This window comes from Boleophthalmus pectinirostris, unplaced genomic scaffold (genome assembly GCF_026225935.1).
Source record: "Boleophthalmus pectinirostris isolate CB_2022bp ecotype Guang Dong unplaced genomic scaffold, ASM2622593v1 HiC_scaffold_7, whole genome shotgun sequence".
NCBI classification, from domain to species: domain Eukaryota; kingdom Metazoa; phylum Chordata; class Actinopteri; order Gobiiformes; family Gobiidae; genus Boleophthalmus; species Boleophthalmus pectinirostris.
Genome location: NW_026571473.1, coordinates 716,001 through 735,093, shown reverse-complemented (window position 1 = coordinate 735,093; position 19,093 = coordinate 716,001). Strand labels below are relative to the sequence as shown.

At 44.6% G+C, this 19,093-nt stretch overlaps 2 protein-coding genes across 4 annotated transcripts in view; both read right to left on the bottom strand.

The window, feature by feature from the left end:
• arhgap39 (Rho GTPase activating protein 39) overlaps positions 1-13,858 on the bottom strand; it is a 26,009-nt gene extending 12,151 nt beyond the window's left edge. Inside the window, exons 1-6 of one of the 3 annotated variants that reach the window (XM_055164632.1) lie at positions 13,499-13,858; positions 13,202-13,426; positions 12,961-13,125; positions 12,715-12,813; positions 12,177-12,305; positions 11,908-11,977 (exon numbers count right to left, since the gene is read on the bottom strand). In XM_055164632.1, the coding sequence (XP_055020607.1) occupies positions 11,908-11,977; positions 12,177-12,305; positions 12,715-12,813; positions 12,961-13,125; positions 13,202-13,426; positions 13,499-13,778 (968 nt within the window). In that variant the 5' untranslated portion in view covers positions 13,779-13,858. Of the gene's footprint in view, positions 1-1,991; positions 2,228-11,907; positions 11,978-12,176; positions 12,306-12,714; positions 12,814-12,916; positions 12,934-12,960; positions 13,126-13,201; positions 13,427-13,498 lie in introns of those variants that run through there. The other 2 variants (XM_055164633.1, XM_055164634.1) reach the window with 2 other exon arrangements.
• LOC110162801 (uncharacterized) lies at positions 13,847-19,093 on the bottom strand. Its single transcript, XM_020927698.2, has 7 exons — positions 18,857-19,093; positions 16,389-16,475; positions 16,258-16,316; positions 15,764-16,046; positions 14,968-15,114; positions 13,953-14,347; positions 13,847-13,888 (listed from the first exon to the last, which is right to left on the bottom strand). Exons 1-7 carry the CDS (start codon positions 18,960-18,962, stop codon positions 13,847-13,849), a joined length of 1,119 nt encoding a protein of 372 aa, XP_020783357.2. The 5' UTR covers positions 18,963-19,093.

Sequence of the window (19,093 nt, the reverse complement as noted above, 5' to 3'; positions counted from 1 at the left end):
ACTGAGGATGCAGAGGTCAGCAGGGACAAGGCCCTGGCCTTCACAGAGACGTGAGATACCTTCACATGGGACAGGATTCCGGACAAACTGGAAGATTGCAGTTCTTTGATCAATAACTTAAAATAAAATAGAGAAAATCAGTTGCAGTGTACAGTTATGTCACCAGTGAGATGATCACTGATGAGGTCTGATCAGCATGACAAAAGCTACAAACTTCAAAACAAACTTAGTCTCATTCTCAATAATAATCAATAATGACTGTCCAGTCTCGGCTGCTCTGGTGCACTAAAATGCTCGGTCAGCCAAGACTACACACTTTCCCTGCACAATAGATATACATAGTCTGGGCCCTGGTCTCATCTCTCAGAGTTCAGATCGCATGATTCAACAGGTGGATTAACCAACTGAAAAAGGATGGTACGTCCTTATACCAGCAGGCAGGTTTATGAGTGTGTTTGGCCTGAGACGCAGATGAGATGTGTTTTTTACGCTGCCTTTCGATCAGTCGACATAAAAGAGCTTTCACTCTCAGAGTACTGCTTGGGCCGCTGTGAACATAACACACACATTCTGATTAGCATTAAATGGTCCCTCCAAGAGCGCTTCAAACAGGAAGTCTCAGATCAGCCAACCTCGGCCTACCTACACAGTCCACAGTGACAGTAACAGGAACAGGAATTGAACAAAAAACACTTGGATCATGCTCACGCTTCTCACATGGCTCATGGTGTGTGTTTAGGGTGAATGAACAAGACCAGCCCAAAAGTAAGGTAAATAGAACCAAATCTATGGCACAGTAGGGAGAGTGCACCAACACGACCTCTAACTTTGTTTACCTGCAACACTATAGGGATAAGAAGAAGACCAAGCCCAAAGAAAAGGTTCATGGGTCACCATTTCTTCTCCTTACTTTCAGGTGAGTGTTATCACTCACAGCAATACTCTGCTTGGTCTCTGAAAGTTGAGAAAAGCTCTAATAAACTCATCGTGGTGAATAATTAGGACATTCTAAATGCATAAGGTAAGTGAGGAAGAACTATTTTGAATCACTGCAAACTGTTGAACTAATTCCGTTTTTCAAAATGTTAAGAAAGTAAAAATCAGGTACAGTGTCTTTAAACATGGATTTAGAGGTAAAATAATAATTTGAAAGGTAGGAATGCATTTGTGGATCACTAAACACACACACACACACAGTGAGGATCGTGCAGATGGAATAGCATGTAGTGTCAAAAGCCTTGTTCAAAGTGTAGTCATTACAATATAGCAAACTAATTATTCATCTGGAGAGGGTCACAGAACCCTCTTTGCCAGCAGGGGTATGGCGCACACAGCTGCCCTCTTCACCCAGGGCCAGAGTCTCCAGCAGAAACACAACAGAGTCATGAGCCCAGCCCTTTGACGGGCCCGTAGCTCTCTGGACCGGACACAGTGTCCAGAACGCAGCAGACGTGGAGCAGAGATGTAGAGAGCAGAAGGTCTACAGGCTGGAGTGACCAGAGCCATGTGACCACACACTGGGACATGTCATATCCCAGCCCACCCGAGAGCACGGGGCTGGAGGACAGAGGAGCTCCCGGTGCTCAGCTTCCCTCCCAGCAGAACGAGGGACCGGGACAAACCGTGGGACGTGGACGGGCCGCATTCCAGCAAACAGACACTAGAGTCCGACAGGTGCATGAGCATCACTAGCACCACCCTCCATCACTCTCCTCCAGCTGCGGCCATTCTCCGCCATCACCGCCCCGATAACCGCATATCAGCCCCGGCTCACGGCGCACACGACCGCTGTCCGTGAGAGGACATGCCCAAACGGGAGGGAATCCTCTCCACTGAGAAAGAGCCGGATGCCGTGGAACAACCCGAGCGGGTTAGCTAAAAGCATCCGAGTCCGAGCGCCGTTAGCCCGCTCCGCTAACAGGACTCCCGGTGCTCCGCCTAAAGCAGCCCGAATCACAGCGGTCCCGGCTCGGTCCCAGAGCCACACTCACCTCTCCGCCATTGTCCCGGAGCCTCTCAGCAGTAGCGCAGCAGAAAGCCCAGCAGAAAGCCCGCAATGTCCCCCATGGTTCAGAGAGCGGACGGTCGCCGCAGTCACCGAGTCACTCCTTTCAGAGCAGTACTAAGCGGCCGGGCCGCGGAGCACTGTGTCCGGCCGGGCCTTCACAATAAAAGCCCCACGTACCCACAGCGCGTGTGCCATGGCCCAAGGCATGTCAAGTACTGCAAGAAATTAGCTTTAAAATGTGTCTTTAAGGGCACTTATGTTTGTATTTTTAAAGACAGAACACTAGACACAGATAAAGCTGTGAAAACTAAGAGCAGCGAACGGACCGGAAACGGGCTGCTCGCTTTAGAGCCAACTTTCCTAAGCCACATTGTGCAGCCGCTTAACCCAGTGTTTTCCAACCTGGGCACGGGACCCGGGGCCGCCGCCGTTAGAGAGGCTGTGTGTTCTAATAAGATGTGAAGTTACATCGCAATATATCATTAAATATTATAACCCTATAAGACAAAAAAATAAATAAAAATTAGGTGATAGTTTGATCTATTTCTTTTCCCTTGTTTTGTTTTCCATTTAATGAACTGTTATACTTAAAACCAAAAAAAGCATGATTCACATCCTATACTGGGCGTAGCCTCTTCAAATTCACGTTATCTTCATTATAGCATTTATACATATTAATGGTTATTATTAATCTAACAAATAAGTAACTTTAGTACATGTGGCACATCAATATGGCTTCAATTCTCAGTCTAGTCTAAATCTCTCATTCTGTGTGAGATACCCTCCTTATATTCACCCATAAATCTGTTAGAATTCAGCCTGCGCAGTTTGCACACTTGGGATTAGAGTCTGACAACAGAGGTCAAAGCTCCAGAGGTCTGCTTCCCCAGCTTATTTGCTCCAAAGAAAAAAAAAAACTTCACTTAAGTGTATTGTAGTTTTAGTCAGAAAATCATTTGTAATAGCTTCATTATCAACACCAAAAGCTTTCACTTGTGTCAATCAGTGGTGGAAAGAGTACTGCAAATTGGTACTCAGGTAAAACTATAGTTGGCAAAAAATGTGCTCAATTATAAATACTGCTTTCAAAATTTAGTATTTTATATTAATTTAACTGTTTAAAGCAGTTTTAATCGTTTTAATGCATATTCTCTGGGCTCTCACCAGTCAGAGCAGGAGATGCTGTTATGTCTGTCGGTTAGGGAGGAGGAGAAATGGCCGTGGATCGGGACTATTGTGACTTGTACAGTACTCTTATAATTTTGAATGTTACTACAATTGCATGGCAAAAATCATACTCATAGCCTGTACTTACAAGTAAGTACAGATGGTGTCAGTCAATATTATTCAAAAATACTTGCGCACACAGGCGGATAAATGATTCCTTTTAAAGAGTTTATTACTAAAAAACTGTACAAATTCTCTCCTGATTCCTGTACATAGTGACATAATTCCAGTCTAAATGAGTCGATAAATATTGATGTGCTGTCCCAGGGTCTGTGCAGGGCTGCAGGTCACATGTTGCTGATGTGGTCCACCATGGTGTCTGTGGACTTCCAGCCCTCCAGCAGCAGGTGGCAGCAGAGGGACAGGCTGCTGATCGCTACACTCCAGGTGTGGGGGTCCCGGTCTCCGGGGTTCCTCCGGAGGTCCAGAGTGATCCTGCGCCCTGACCTGAGAGCCCTGAGCCGCTCAGAGAACTCCAACAGGTCCTCCGGCTGGATGAAGTTAGAACTACACAAAATGTCAAATGATCCATAGTTAAAGAGTTATTAAATATGACACTGTACTGGCTGCACTTACTGTAATGAGAATAAAACTCTTTTAGACAAAAGAATGATTTTCAACATTAAACGGTAGTATTTTATTTTCTATTCCCATGTGACCTTATATCTGTGTAATCTGTGTCATCCAGGAAGGTTCCATAGTGCTCCATGGGCCTCTACTAGTCTATGTGCTCTTATTCAGGAAAGGTTCATTTCTGACCTGTGAATAGGACTTTTTTTTCTCGCTATTTGTTTTAGAATCGATTATTCCATCCTGCCGTCTAAACAGGGATTGCCTACAACTCTTTATCCAGTCTAGAGTTTATGGAGGTGCTAATCTGAAAAACCCAAGGAGATGATGACATCATCAGGATGTGATGTCATGATTTTAGGGCTGAGTAATAGTAGAAATATACGGAAATACACAGTTAAACTGTTAAGTAACTATTCTTTTTTGTCCGTCAGTCAGAAGTTTTTGTTACCTCCGCCGGCATTTGTCTGTTTGTGTGTTTGTTTGTTTGTTTGTCTGTTAGCAACATAACTCAAAAAGTTATGGACCGATTTTGATGAAATTTTCAGGATTTGTTGGAAATGTGAAAAGGAAGAATTGATTTCATTTTGGGGGTGATCCGGAAGAAATCCTGGATTCTGGATCACTTTGAAATTTTAGTTAACATTGTGGTAAATGGGGCCAAAAATTTAATTATTGACCAAACCCCCATGAAATTTGACTCAGGGATGGACAATCGGATCCTCTTTCATATTCCAAATTGAAAGATACGAGACAAATATTTATGGAAAACGCAATTAATATGAGGGGGACTGTAGTCCTTGGCGGAGGTCTGCGCTCTCTGAGTGCTTTTCTAGTTATACCTGCTTTGCATAGGAAGGCTACTTCCTGTAGCCTTCCTCACAATATATAAACATAAGTATACTGTGGAACTGACCGCTCTATGCTCTCTTCCTATTGGTCAAGCCTCCTTGTGCTCTGAGTGAGTGACAGGTAGATCTTACAAATCCCAGTGTAATGTGAACTCTCAGGAGAGGCAGGAATCAGATAGCTTTAGGCCCCATTTACACGTACACATGTATTTTTAAAAACAGAGACATTTCCCTTTGTTTGTACACATCTTTTACACGCAAATGGCTTATTCGCCTCTGAAAAAAATCTTTCTAAAAACTCCGGCTAGAGAGGAGATTCTGGAAAACTATGGTTTTGGTTTGCGTGTAAAGTGACATAAACGGAGTTTTAGGAGCTGACGCACCGAAAGTGCTAACAATGTTTACCTTTTGCTCCGATGATGACAGTGTGCGAAACACAGGGGGTGCGGGGTCCGACACCCCCGATTAACCCATCACACCCCCTAAAAAGCTTCAAAAGTTTGGGGTCACCCAGGCAATTTTGTGTTTTCCATGAAAAGTCAAACTTATTTACCACCATGAGTTGTAAAATGAATAGAAAATATAGTCAAGACATTGACAAGGTTAGAAATAATGATTTGTATTTGAAATAATATTTTTTTCCATCAAACTTTGCTTTCGTCAAAGAATCCTCCATTTGCAGCATTTTCAGCATTGCAGACTTTTGGCTTTCTAGCTGTTAATTTGTTGAGGTCATCTGGAGAAATATCACCCTACGTTTCTAGAAGCCCCTCCCACAAGTTGGATTGGCTGGATGGACACTTCTTGTGTACCGTACGGTCAAGCTGCTCTCACAACAGCTCAATGGGGTTTAGATGTGGTGACTGCGCTGGCCACTCCATTACAGATAGAACACCAGCTGCGTGCTTCTTCTCTAAATAGTTCTTGCACAATTTGGAGGTGGGCTTTGGGTCATTGTCCTGTTGTAGGATGAAATCGGCTCCAATCAAGCTCTGTCCACAGGCATGGTTTTGCAAAATGAAGTGATAGCTTTCCTTATTCAAAATCCCCTTTTGCCCTGATCAAATCTCCCACCTTACCAGCACCAAAGCAACCCCAGACCATCACGTTACCCCCACCATGCTTGACAGATGGAGTCAGACACTCTTCCAGCATCTTTTCAGTTCTGCGTCTCACAAATGTTCTTCTGTGTGATCCAAACACCTCAAACTTCGATTTGTCCGTCCATAACATTTTTTTTTCCAATTTTCTTCTGTCCAATGTCTGTTCTTTTGCCCATATTAATCTTTTTCTTTTATTGGCCAGTCTCAGATATGGCTTTTTCTTTGCCACTTTGCCCTGAAGGCCAGCATCCCTGAGTCGCCTCTTTACTGTAGATGTTGACACTGGCATTTTACAGGTACTATTCAATGAAGCTGCCAGTTGAGGACCTGTGAGGCATCTATTTCTCAAACTACAGACTCTAAATGTACTTATCTTCTTGCTCAGTTGTGCAGCAGGACCTCCCACTTCTCTTTCTACTCTGGTTAGAGTCTGTTTGTGCTGTTCTAAGAAGGGAGTAGTACACACCGTTGTAGGAAATCTTCAGTTTCTTGGTAATTTCTCGCACTGAATAACCTTCATTTCTAATAACAAGAATAGACTGTTGAGTTTCACATGAAAGTTTTCTTTTTCTGGCCATTTTGAGCGTTTAATCCACCCCACAAATGTGATGCTCCAGCAGACCCGCTCAAAGGAAGGTCAGTTTTATAGCTTTTCTAACCAGCTAAACTGTTTTCAGCTGTACTAACATGATTGCTGACACTGACACAATGAGACAATGCTTAAACACATTGTACCATTAGAACACTGGAGTGACAGTTGCTGAAAATGGACCTCTATACACCTATGTAGATATTGCACCAAAAAACAGACATTTGCAGCTAGAATAGTCATTTACCACATTAGGAATGTATAGAGTATATTTCTGATTAGTTTAAAGTTATCTTCATTGAAAAAAACAGTGCTTTTCTTTCAAAAATAAGGAAATTTCTATGTAACCCCAAACTTTTGAAAGGTAGTGTGTATATATATAGAGAGAGCGAGAGAGCGAGAAATAGATAAGTAGATATACAGTCCCTGACAAAAGTCTTGTCGCTTATCCATTTTGTAGAAACAAAAGCTTATAACCTGACTTTAAATTAATCGATTGGTTTTAGAAATGTCTCATATGAAGCTAAAACCCTCCCAAATCATGTTCAATATACTAAAATAAATTTGCTTCACTGAAGAAAGATTGATCATTTAATGAACACAGAAAGGTCAGATTTTGGCAAGACAAAAGTTTTGTCGCCTACAGAAAATTGAACAAATAATTTACTTCAAATACAAAAATATGTTGCATAACGTCAGTGAATTAAGTAGTGGTGCTGTGAGATCCATATTTAATATCTTGTATGACTCCATGAGCTTGAAGGATGCATCCATGCGGTTCAACAATGATTCATACAATTTGTTGATGAAGTCATCAGGAATAGCAAAGAAAGCGTCTTACATGCCTCCCAGAGTTCATCAAGATTCTTTGGTTTTGCCTTCCATGCTTCCTCTTTCATTCTACCCCAGACATGTTCAATGATGTTCATGTCTGGTGACTGGGCTGGCCAGTCCTGGAGCACCTTGATCTTCTTCACCTTGAGAAACTTTGATGTAGAGATAGAAGTATGTGATGGAGCACCATCCTGCTGCAAAATTTGACCCCTTTTATGGTTGGGAATGTAAGAGGAAGCTAATACTTCTTGATATTTTAGGATATTGATATTGCCTTCCACCCTGCAAATGTCTCGCACACCCCCATACTGGATGGAACCCCAGACCAGGATTTTTCCACCACCAAACTTAACTGTTTTCTGGGTGAATCTTGGATCCATGCGGCTCCAGTAGGTCTCCTGCAATATTTGCGGCGGCTGTGATGTAATTCAACCGAGGATTCATCTGAGAAATCCACCTTCTGCCACTTTTCCAGTGTCCATCCTTTTATCAGGCTGTGGGCCTTGGCAAATGCCACATGGTTTTTTAATTGCCTTTTGTTTAGTGCTGGTTTCTGTGCACTGATTCGACCATGGAGGCCATTTCGAGACAGAATTCTACAAACTGTTGTGGTTGACACAGGGACTTGAGGTGACCAGGCCTGGTGGAGTCTGCTGCAGTGGAAAAGGGCAGCCCCTTTTCCACTGCAAATCTTGGATTTTTAAATCGACAAACGGTCCTCCCGAGCAATTGTCTTGCGGGGTCTGCTGGACCTGGGCATGTCAAAAACATCTCCAGTCATTTCAGATCTTTTTCTTGTTCTTTGTACTTGATGCTGAGACACATTGAAGGTGTCACCACCTCAGCAGTGGATCTGGTCTTCAGCCTCTTGATAATTAATGCTTTGGTCTCAGGGTGGATCTTAGGCATGTTGTCAGAGGTCAAGTTGCAGTTGATGTGAAGGTCTGGTGTGCTGGGGTTCTTTTTATGCACACCCGCTAATTGATTGATCAGTAACTGATCACAGGTGAGGCTGTAATCTAGGATTGGGTGCATCATATGACAAGGCCACAAGACTTTTGTCTTGCCAAAATCTGACCTTTCTGTGTTCATTAAATGATCAATCTTTCTTCAGTGAAGCAAATTTATTTTAGTATATTGAGCACAGTGTGGGAGGGTTTTAGCTTCATATGAGACATTTCTAAAACCAATCAATTAATTTAAAGTCAGGTTATAAGCTTTTGTTTCTACAAAATGGATAAGTGACAAGACTTTTGTCAGGGACTGTAGATAGATAGATATAGTCAGTGTTGGGAAGGTTACTTTTAAAATGTAATCCCCTACAGATTACAGATTACACACCCCAAAATGTAGTTTGTAACGTAATCCATTAAATTACTTAAAGTGAGTAACGTAATCTGATTACTTTGGATTACTTGATATTGTCATGTTTTTTTAAATGACATGAATGTAGCAACCACATCCTGAAAATTCTTGTTTGTTGTCTTCAAATTGTCTGAGCCCAAGTCTCCATGAATAAGCAACTGTTTGCTGTAGAGAAACAAAGATCACGATATCTTAATATAAGAGGTTTTGTCTGTTAAAAGACAGAAACAAGATAAGACTTTCCTTCACCAGATTAAAAAATATTATTGATAGAGAAATTATTTTTTATATGAGATCACCTTTAATTATGTCAACCTACTGTTAGGTGTCATGTTGTTTAGACCTGGTTTAGTCCTGGTTTAGTCCTGATTTTTAGACCTGGTTTACTCCTGATTTTAGACCTGGTTTAGTCCTGGGTCAGTCCTGGTTTAGTCCTGGTGTTAGTTCTGGTTTAGAGGCGCACAGGAGGAAGCGCGGTTTATGCGAGAAAACACGGTCCACACGCGGCGCACGAGACGGCGGTGTCCGCGCTGTAACTACGGAAGGAGACGTGGTCCGCGGGTTCTCAGGTTGATGACGATGATGAAGGTGTTTGTGTGTGTGTGTCCCCTCATGTGGCAGGTCACTATAGGACAGTAGTGCAGAGATTATGAGTCTATGCAGGTTGTTTTCACCAGTGCCAGTAGCTCCAGTTTCACATTTAAGTTGTAGGCAATTTTATATTTGTTTTTTTATATATATATCTCACATCGGGAGAAGAATTTCCAAGACACATGCGTTTTTACCAATGCATTGCTGCTTCCACTGTGTGACTGACACCGCCAACTTTAACATGACGTTTCCATCGCTCTTATTGCGCGCGTTCTGTTTGGGTTTCCGGCAATGAGTGGAATTACCTAAATAAAAAAATAAATAAATGGGATGTAGCACAAAATGTGAAAACAGGAAAATACCGCCTTGTAATCCACTTATTTCAGCAAAGTAACTGTAATCCAATTACCACTCATTGAAACAGTAACTGTAACGGAATACAGTTACTCATAATTTGTACTCTGATTACGTAACGGCGGTACATGTAATCTGTTACTCCCCAACACTGGATATAGTCCATCCCATACGGATTGCGAAAGGAATTTGTGTTCCCCTTAACACCGCGGGCCATCTTCATCTCAAGTTCTCACCATGAACTCATAAATCAGCAGCATGTAGAACTTTGTACGCATCTCACCGCACATCAGCCTGGAGCAGCTCTGTTCGGGCAACAGCGCTAAACACACGGGATCACTCACCATAGCATGGGGTCCAGTGTTGGTCAGATGGTCTGGAGGCTCCATCCTCCATGTCCTGCTCCAAGCAGGGGTGAGCAAGAGCAGTGCACAAAGGACTGGGCCCGAGTGCTTCAGCCTTCATCTGCGTGTTGGTTCCGTGTGGGTTGCTCCGGTCCTCCGCGCTCGACCGAGGCTGGTTCCAAGGTGGTGCAAAGCATCCAGACAGAAGCGTCAATCCCATTTGGTCCGCTATATGTTGTTCTGAGTGGTCCGTCCGTGCGTTTAATATGTTTTTCAACGTATTTTTGAGTCATACTTACAACTGTAATGAAATAATCCAGGTGCGCCCAGAGGCTCGGTGTAGTTATGACGGTGCTCGATGGAGGATTTATGCGGGTTGATGTAAACGAAAACTTTTTTGAAAACGATGCTGCGTGTACGATGTTATTTTGGAAAACGGAGGGAGGGAAATATTCATTCGCAAAATACCCGCCATGTGTAAACGTTGCCTTAGTTACAGACAATAAAGCTCCTGTATACACTGTGTGCACAATTATTAGACAAGTGGGTATTTTGACCATATCATGATTTCTATGCATTTTCTCCAAATCCAAGCTGTATAAACTTGAATTCTTATTGGATTTAAGCACCTTATATGAAGGTGAGTCAACACCTTATATCAAGGTGTGCAGAATTATTAGGCACATTCTTTTCCTGAACCAAAAAAGAGATTTAACTGACTCTGAGAACCCATTACCCTCCAGCGCTGTCAGATTCCAGAGCTGCAGCCAACCTGGAGTGCCCAGAAGTACAAGGTGTTCAGTGCTCAGAGACATGGCCAAGGTAAAGAAAGCTAAAACCCAACCACCACTGAACAAGAAACATACGCAGAAACGTCAAGACTGGGAAAAGAAATATCTAAAGATGGATTTTTCAAAGGTTTTATGGACTGATGAGATGAGAGTGACTCTTGACAGAGTAGATGGATGGGCCCATGGCTGGATCAGTAATGGGCACAGAGCTCCAATTTGGCTCAGACACCAGCAGGGTGGAGGTAAGGTACTGGTATGGGCTGGTATTATTAAAGATGAACTTGTTGGATGTTTTCTGGTTGAAGATGGACTCAAAATGGAAAAAACCTACTGACAGTTTTTAGAAGACGCTTTCTTCAAGCAGTGGTACAGGAATCTGCATCTTTCAAAAGGATCATGATTTTTATGCAGGAAAATGCTCTATCGCATGCATCAAAGTAGTCCACTGCATGGCTGCCAGTAAAGACCTTAAAAGATGAAAAAATTATGACATGGACCTTTTTCTCACCTGACCTAAAACCTATTGAGAACTTATAGGTTCTTCTTAAATGGGAGATTTACAGTGAAGGAAAACAGTGTCTGTTGATCGTCAACAAACCCACAAACTCCATGAATGGAAAGTTTATGACCATTATTCAGAAGAAGGGTGTCTAATATTGGTCCCTGATTTTTTTTTTTATGTCAGCAATGTTTATGTGTACATTTTGTTTATGTTTACTACTCTGACATATGAACATAAACAAGTGAGAATGGAAAATGTTCATTTTTCACTTGCATAATAACACATAGATTTTCTCCTAAGAAAGCCAAAACTTCACTTTCACTTTCATAAATATTCAGGTTTGAGGTTTATTCACATTTTGGATTGACCGAGAGCACCTTAGTTACTCAATTATAAAATTAATCCTCATAAATACAACTTGCCTAATAATTATGTACACAGTGTACATGGATGAGAAAAAGTGCACAGAATGTATACATCTTTTCCCTTTAGTAGTTCAAACAGAGGATAAACTATTACTTATTCTCAAACATGACTAAGATGCTCCAAGGCAGGTGTGTCCAATAATGGCTCTGCACATGGTCTCACTACATTTGCATTAGCAGTGATGAGTGGCAACGGTGGGATATGAAATCTGCTTCTGCAGCAGCTCAACTGAAATCCTTAGATGCTTCCACTTGATATTTCTAAAAGAGAGGTACTTGATTCTGCACACATGTCTAATGATACTACTCTTTGTTAGCATACACAATTGGTGTGGAGAGCAGGAGGAGTTTACCTGAGGTCCAGTCTCTGCAGGACACTGCGGGGGGCAGAGAAGAGCTGAGCCAGCACTGGGACATGTCTGGCTGTAGAGACAGTGACACAGGGTTAAAGGAAGGCACACTCCCCCTGTGTGAGCACTAAAGTATGATGTGGTCATGTGCAGTGTGTTACAGATGTGGTTGTGATGTGGCTGTTTGCAGTGTGTTACAGATGTGGTTGTGATGTGGCTGTTTGCAGTGTGTTACAGATGCAGTTGTGATGTGGCTGTGCACAGTGTGTTACCGATGCGGTTGTGTGCCAGGCTCAGAGATTGCAGAGTGTTGTGGGCAGCCAAAGCAGTGATCAGCCTCTGTAAACTGTCCTCTTTGTTGTTCCATTTTTCCATCAGCCGACAGTCCTTCAGGCACAGTTCTGGGAAACAGGATCAGATTTACAGATGAGGTAGGGGCAAATATTAATGTTGACTTGCAAGTTCCATGTGAAAATGTGCTAGATACCACTGGGGGCTGACTGTCCAAAAAAAATCAAGTACATCTTCAAATATTACAATATTAGTAATTTATAATTAAAAGTACAATGTGATAAAACTACCATTTGATGTAACTTTAGAAAAAAAAAAACAGTTTGACCAGAAGACATCCATCCATGTATTTAACACACCCCTGCTGTGTTATGTTTAAACAGTTTTATGTATATTACTCCAAATGGCCTAACTGCCACTGCAAAAAAATTGTGACAATGTTTAAACATAAAAAAAACAAAGACGCACATTACAGTTTTAGAGCAGAACATAAAAGGAAGCAGATGGACAGAGGATTACCATGCAGCTGGCAGTGTCTGAGCAGCAGAAGGATGTGCTCCAAACAGTCGGACAGGTTCACATCCTCCAGGGAAAGGCAGCGCAGACCCCCACAGCACTCTTGAGACACACATGACACAGCTGTCATTGTCATTCACCTGCACTAAGAGGACCACATATATGGGACATGATAATAACATTTAAAGGGAGCAACTCCTAGGACCTGTGCATGTCCAGGTCGACTCCTCTGATCCTGTCTGCGTGTACCTGTCAGAGAGGTGATGAGCTGGCCATAGGAGGCTCCAGTCTGCAGCCTGAGCCCACAGACATGCAGGGAGCAGAGCTGGGGACAGCACTGGAGAAGAGAGGGCAGCAGCAGCCGAGGGAAGAGCTGCTGGTTCAGGCTCACACTCAGCTTCTGGAGGGGGAACTCTGCAGCACACACAGTACTACTTTAACTAAGAAGCAAACCCTCCATCTGTTACAGGGCTGAGCCATTAAAACTCACGGAAGTGGTTCTGTGGCAGGGACAGTCCCCGGGCCCCAGAGGGCCCCACAATGCTGTGGACCTCCACAGAGAAGGACAGCAGCCGGGGGCAGGCCTCCAGCAGCTGCTCCAACAAAGATGGGCAGGGGAGAGTGCTGATACTGAGCTGGGTCACACCTCCACCTGCCCTGCTCTGCTCCTGTAAGGCACGGCTCAGCTCCACAACAGCAGATTGTGAGAACAAGGCTGTGCAGAGAAATAATAGACTTAGACAGATGCACAAGTGCTGATCACTATGCCACTGCACCCTCTACTTACTATAGCTGTGCAGAGTGAGGGACCTCAAGGAGCTCCAGGAGGGCAGGGCACAGAGCAGAACTCTCAGACAGTCCACCTGGCACTGCCTTAACTCCAGACTCTCAATGTGGCCACGTGGACATGCCTCAGGTGATATCCTGCCACCCACTCTATTCTCAACACTCTCACTGCCATCCTCACCGACCCTGCCACCCACTCCCTCACCCAGTCTATCGCCAACACTCCCACTGCCACCCTCACGTCCACCGCCATCCTCTCTGTCTCCCACACTCTCACCCATTCTATCACCAACGCCCTCATCCCCACCGCCAACCTCACCCAGTCTGCCACCCTCACCCCCACCTCCAACTACACCCAGTCTGCCACCCACACCCTCACCCCCACCTCCATCTACACCCAGTCTGCCACCCACACCCTCACCCCCACCTCCATCTACACCCAATCTGCCACTTACACCCTCACCCCCACAACTACCCTCTCTGCCACCCCCACCCGGTCTTGCACCTACAACCCTAGTCGGTCTGTCACCCTCACTGTCACCTACTTCCCCACCATCTCCATGACTCAGTTGGCCCAGCTTGGGGTCCACTTGTCCTCCCCCATCCCTCTTTCTGTGGTCCACTCTGAGCCGTTTGCAGACAGGTTCCTGGTCTTCATGACTGGATTTTCTTGGTCCCCAGCACAGGGCAAATGTGTGGGTCTTCTTCTCAGGCATGTGCTGAGTCTGGGAGCTGCGTCCGTGCAGTATCCAGGCAAGGGTGATGGGGCAGCGAGCCTGGAGCACCACTCTCCTGGCCTGACCGTGGTCCAGCAGCCTGTGAAGCACCAGCAGAGCCAGCTGGTTCTCCGCTTTAACAACACAAGGATTTATTCATTATTGAGGGCCCAACAAGAGATATTCTTTCTGAAATATTAGTGACTAGTACTGAGTTTTTATAAACCCACATGGTAAATAATGCTCCTACTCTAACTGAAACATCCCAATCCCATTGTAGGTAAATGTTTTCTGTGATTGTGATCCTAATACGGGTGGATCAATGAGGCCAAAAAGTCAATTCACAATTTTTATTTTAGCATGATTCAAACTCCTGGGTACCTCCCTCAGGAGGTGTTCTAGGCATGTCCTCCCAGGAGGAGGCCCCGGGGAAGACCCAGGACATGCTGGAGGGACTATCTCTCTCGACTGCCCTGGGAACACCTCGAGGTCCCCACGGAGGTGTGTCTAGGGTGAAGGAAGTCTGGGAGTCCCTGCTTAGACCGCTGCCCCGCGACCCAGCCCCGGATAAGCAGAAGAAAATGGATGGATGGATGATTGAAACTGTTAGGATCTTTTTATGTGTTATTAAGAAGTAACTAAAGTCATCTGCTGCTCTTGGACCTCTCAACCACCAACACTGTTGACCATAACCTCCTGCACTGACAGCATCATTTCATTGGCCTGTCGGACACAGCAATGGTTTAGGTCCTACCTGATTGATAGAGCTGCATATGTGGCCCTTCAGGAGGCCAGATTGAGGCCCTGTGGTCGGTTCTTGGCCTGCCTTCCATTGCTATGCTGATGCTACTTAGCTCTATGTCAGGTGGAACCTCCTCTACATTCTCCATCAGTACCTGACCTGCCAGGAGGAGACAAGGGAGTGGATGAATGACAACTTCGTCTAGCTGAGCAGCTCAAAAACTGAAGCCCTTCTCATTCGTACTCCACACCAACTCAAAACTCCCCCTTTATAGTTTTTATAGTTTCCCTCTCATTCTCTGTCACAAACCTGGGAGCCCATGTGGACCCCAACCTCTCACTTGACATTCATATTCAGCAAGACAGGATTCTCTTATTTCTGCCTGATGCTGAGAAGCCGGTCCACACTTGTCTCCTCCAGGTTGGACCACTGTAATGGATCAGGATCTTTGGCAGGATTCTAGAAAGGATTCAGTCAACTCAGAACTATGCTGCCAAGACAGTGAAGAGGGTGTCAAAACTCAACACATCCCTCCCATCCTCCGTAACCTCCATTGTGGCAACACAAGAAGTGTTCCAGTGTGTTTTTAAACTTCATACACCTTCACAAGAATCATTTGGATGATTTCAGCCCTGGAATTGCCCATAGAGCTGCATTAAATGTGCATTATGTAACACATGATGAAATCACAACTCTCAATAAATTCCACTTTTGAACACCAGAGGACAGATTTTTTTTGTGTACTTTTCTACATCACCATCAAAAGACACTGTACTGTGTCTTGTACCACATGTGCGAGTGCACAGACCTTTGTCCGGGTCCAGGCTGTGTGACACTCCCACACTGCTGACGCTCCTCTCCAGCAGCTCCAGCACCGCCCTGTGCTCCCCCGTCAGCCTTCTCAATGGCTCCACCATGTTCAGTAAGATAAAATGTCGCAAGCACCTAGCCGCAGTGCCCAGGAACCAGGAGGTGTTCAGATTGGACAGGTTTTTGTTGATGAAGTCGCTCTTAAAGTCATACAGAACAGAGGAGAACAGGCCCTTCATCACCAGGTGCTTAGCCTCTTCTTCACCGCTCACGTCTAGCGCCTGTAACACGTGCATAGAACTGCAAGATTAAGCACAATCAAATCGTAATTGCAATTCTTGTAAAAAATAAAAAAAAGTCAATTCAGCCCTACACATGGACATCCACACTTTACATATCAATACAAAAGTGAGTATTTGTGAACAGAATATACTACTGTACAGTCCTGAATGCCTGATTATACACTGGCAGTGTTTTAGAGACACCACCTACAGAAGATGGTCCACGCATGAGTCTCAGGATCTCCCTCCAGGCGCTCAGTGTAGACACACCTGCACACACAAGCACACATTATGTATGTGTGTGTGCATGTGTGTGTGTGTGCGTGTGAGGGACAGTTGTACCTCTGCGGTTAAGCGCTGGCTGAAGATGGTCCAGCTGACATACAGTAAGATGAAGCTGCAGCTCCTCTAACAGGCCACATGGGAGAACTACACCAGCAGACACAGTACAGGCTCAGTCAGTGACTAGTGTTGGCACTAGTGTTGTGATTGATGATTATAAAAAATAAAAACTCTTTATTTAAATAACAATGTGATTTTCAACATTAAATCATAGAACTTTCTTTTATATTCCCATGTGGACTTATATCTGTGTAATCCCTCAGTCGCCCAGGTAGGTTCCATAATACAGTCCCTGACAAAAGTCTTGTCCTTACCCATTTTACAGAAACAACAGTTTATAACTAGCTAGAATGTGATACAAAAATGCCATTAGGCCGACCTACTGTCTGTAAATATGACGTAAAGAGTCAGAATAACAATAAATGTTCCTTAAATAAACCCAATTTAAAATCCACTAGAGCCAAACCTAAGTTTTTTAAACAATTCAAGATTTACAGAGAATTTTTACATCACTAAATATATCGGTGATTATATCGGCTATCGGCAGCTCCAACTCCCATTATATCGGTTTCATATATTGGCCACAACAAAATCCATATCGGTCGGGCCCTAGTTGTGTGTGTGTTGTGAGTGCGTTGTGTGTGCGTTGTGTGTGCGTTGTGTGTGCGTTGTGTGTGCGTTGTGTGTGCATTGTGTGTGTTGTGAGTGTATTGTGAGTGTGTTGTGAGTGTGTTGTGAGTGTGTTGTGTGTTGTGAGTGTGTTGTGTGTGTTGTGTGTGTGTGTTGTGAGTGTGTTGTGAGTGTGTTGTGTGTGTGTTGTGAGTGTGTTGTGTGTGTGTTGTGAGTGTGTTGTGTGTGTGTGTGTGTGAGTGTGTTGTGTGTGTGTGTTGTGAGTGTGTTGTGTGTGTGTTGTGTGTGTGTTGTGAGTGTATTGTGAGTGTGTTGTGTGTGTGTTGTGTGTGTGTTGGGAGTGTGTTGTGAGTGTGTTGTGTGTGTGTGTGTTGTGAGTGCGTTGTGTGTGTGTTGTGAGTGTGTTGTGAGTGCATTGTGTGTGTGTTGTGAGTGCGTTGTGTGTGCGTTGTGAGTGTGTTGTGAGTGTGTTGAGTGTGTGTTGTGAGTGTGTTGTGTGTGTGTTGTGTGTGTGTGTGTGAGTGTGTTGTGTGTGTGTGTGTGTGTGTTGTGTGTGTGTTGTGTGTTGTGTGTGAGTGTGTTGTGTGTTGTGAGTGTGTTGTGTGTGTGTATTGTGTGTGTGTATTGTGTGTGTGTGTGTGTGTGTGTGTGTGTGTGTGTGTGTGTGTGTGTGTGTGTGTGTGTGTGTGTGTGTGTGTGTGTGTGTGTGTGTGTGTGTGTGTGTGTGTGTGTGTGTGTGTGTGTGTGTGTGTGTGTGTGTGTGTGTGTGTGTGTGTGTGTGTGTGTGTGTGTGTGTGTGTGTGTGTGTTGTGAGTGTGTTGTGAGTGTGTGTGTTGTGAGTGTGTGTGTTTGTGAGTGTGTGTGAGTGTGTTGTGTGTGTTGTTGTGTGTGTGTTGGGAGTGTGTTGGGAGTGTGTTGTGTGTGTGTGTGTTGTGAGTGCGTTGTGTGTGTGTTGTGAGTGTGTTGTGAGTGCATTGTGTGTGTGTTGTGAGTGCGTTGTGAGTGTGTTGAGTGTGTTGTGAGTGTGTTGAGTGTGTGTTGTGAGTGTGTTGTGTGTGTGTTGTGAGTGTGTTGTGTGTGTGTGTGTGTGTGTGTGTTGTTGTGTGTGTGTTGTGTAGTGTGTTGTGTGTGTGTGTGTGTGTGTTGTGTGTGTGTGTGTGTGTGTGTGTGTGTGTGTGTGTTGTGTGTGTGTGTGTGTGTGTGTGTGTGTGTGTGTGTGTGTGTGTGTGTGTGTGTGTGTGTGTGTGTGTGTGTGTGTGTGTGTGTGTGTGTGTTGTGTGTGTGTGTGTGTGTGAGTGTGTTGTGAGTGTGTTGTGTGTGTGTTGTGTGTGTGTTGGGAGTGTGTTGTGAGTGTGTTGTGTGTGTGTGTGTGTTGTGAGTGTGTTGTGAGTGCGTTGTGTGTGTGTTGTGAGTGCATTGTGTGTGTGTTGAGTGTGTGTTGTGAGTGTGTTGAGTGTGTGTTGTGAGTGTGTTGTGTGTGTGTTGTGTGTGTGTTGTGAGTGTGTTGTGTGTGTGTGTGTTGTTGTGTGTGTGTTGTGAGTGTGTTGTGTGTTGTGAGTGTGTTGTGTGTGTGTATTGTGTGTGTGTGTGTGTGTTGTGTGTGTGTGTGTGTGTTGTGTGTGTTGTGTGTGTGTGTGTGTGTGTGTGTGTGTGTGTGTGTGTGTGTGTAGTGTGTTGTGTGTGTGTGTGTGTGTGTGTTGTGAGTGTGTTGTGAGTGTGTTGTGTGTGTGTGTTGTGAGTGTGTTGTGAGTGTGTGTGAGTGTGTTGTGAGTGTGTTGTGTGTGTTGTGTGTGTTGTGTGTGTGTGTGTTGTGTGTGTGTTGTGTCAGTGGCACTGACCCGTCGTAGCGTGCGCGCCCAGGGCGCTGAAGTGCTTCCTCACGGCGCGGAAACACAGCAGCTTCAGGCCGAGGCGCAGCTCTGTCTCGTCGGCCATAGCGACCATGACGGCCCGCTCTCAGCGGCGGACACGGTTCCTTCAGCCCAGGCGTGAGGATACAGCGCGGCATGCGCTGGTTTGGCACCATGGGCACGGAGGACCGAAGACGCATGCGCGTGATTCCAGACCCGTCTTCT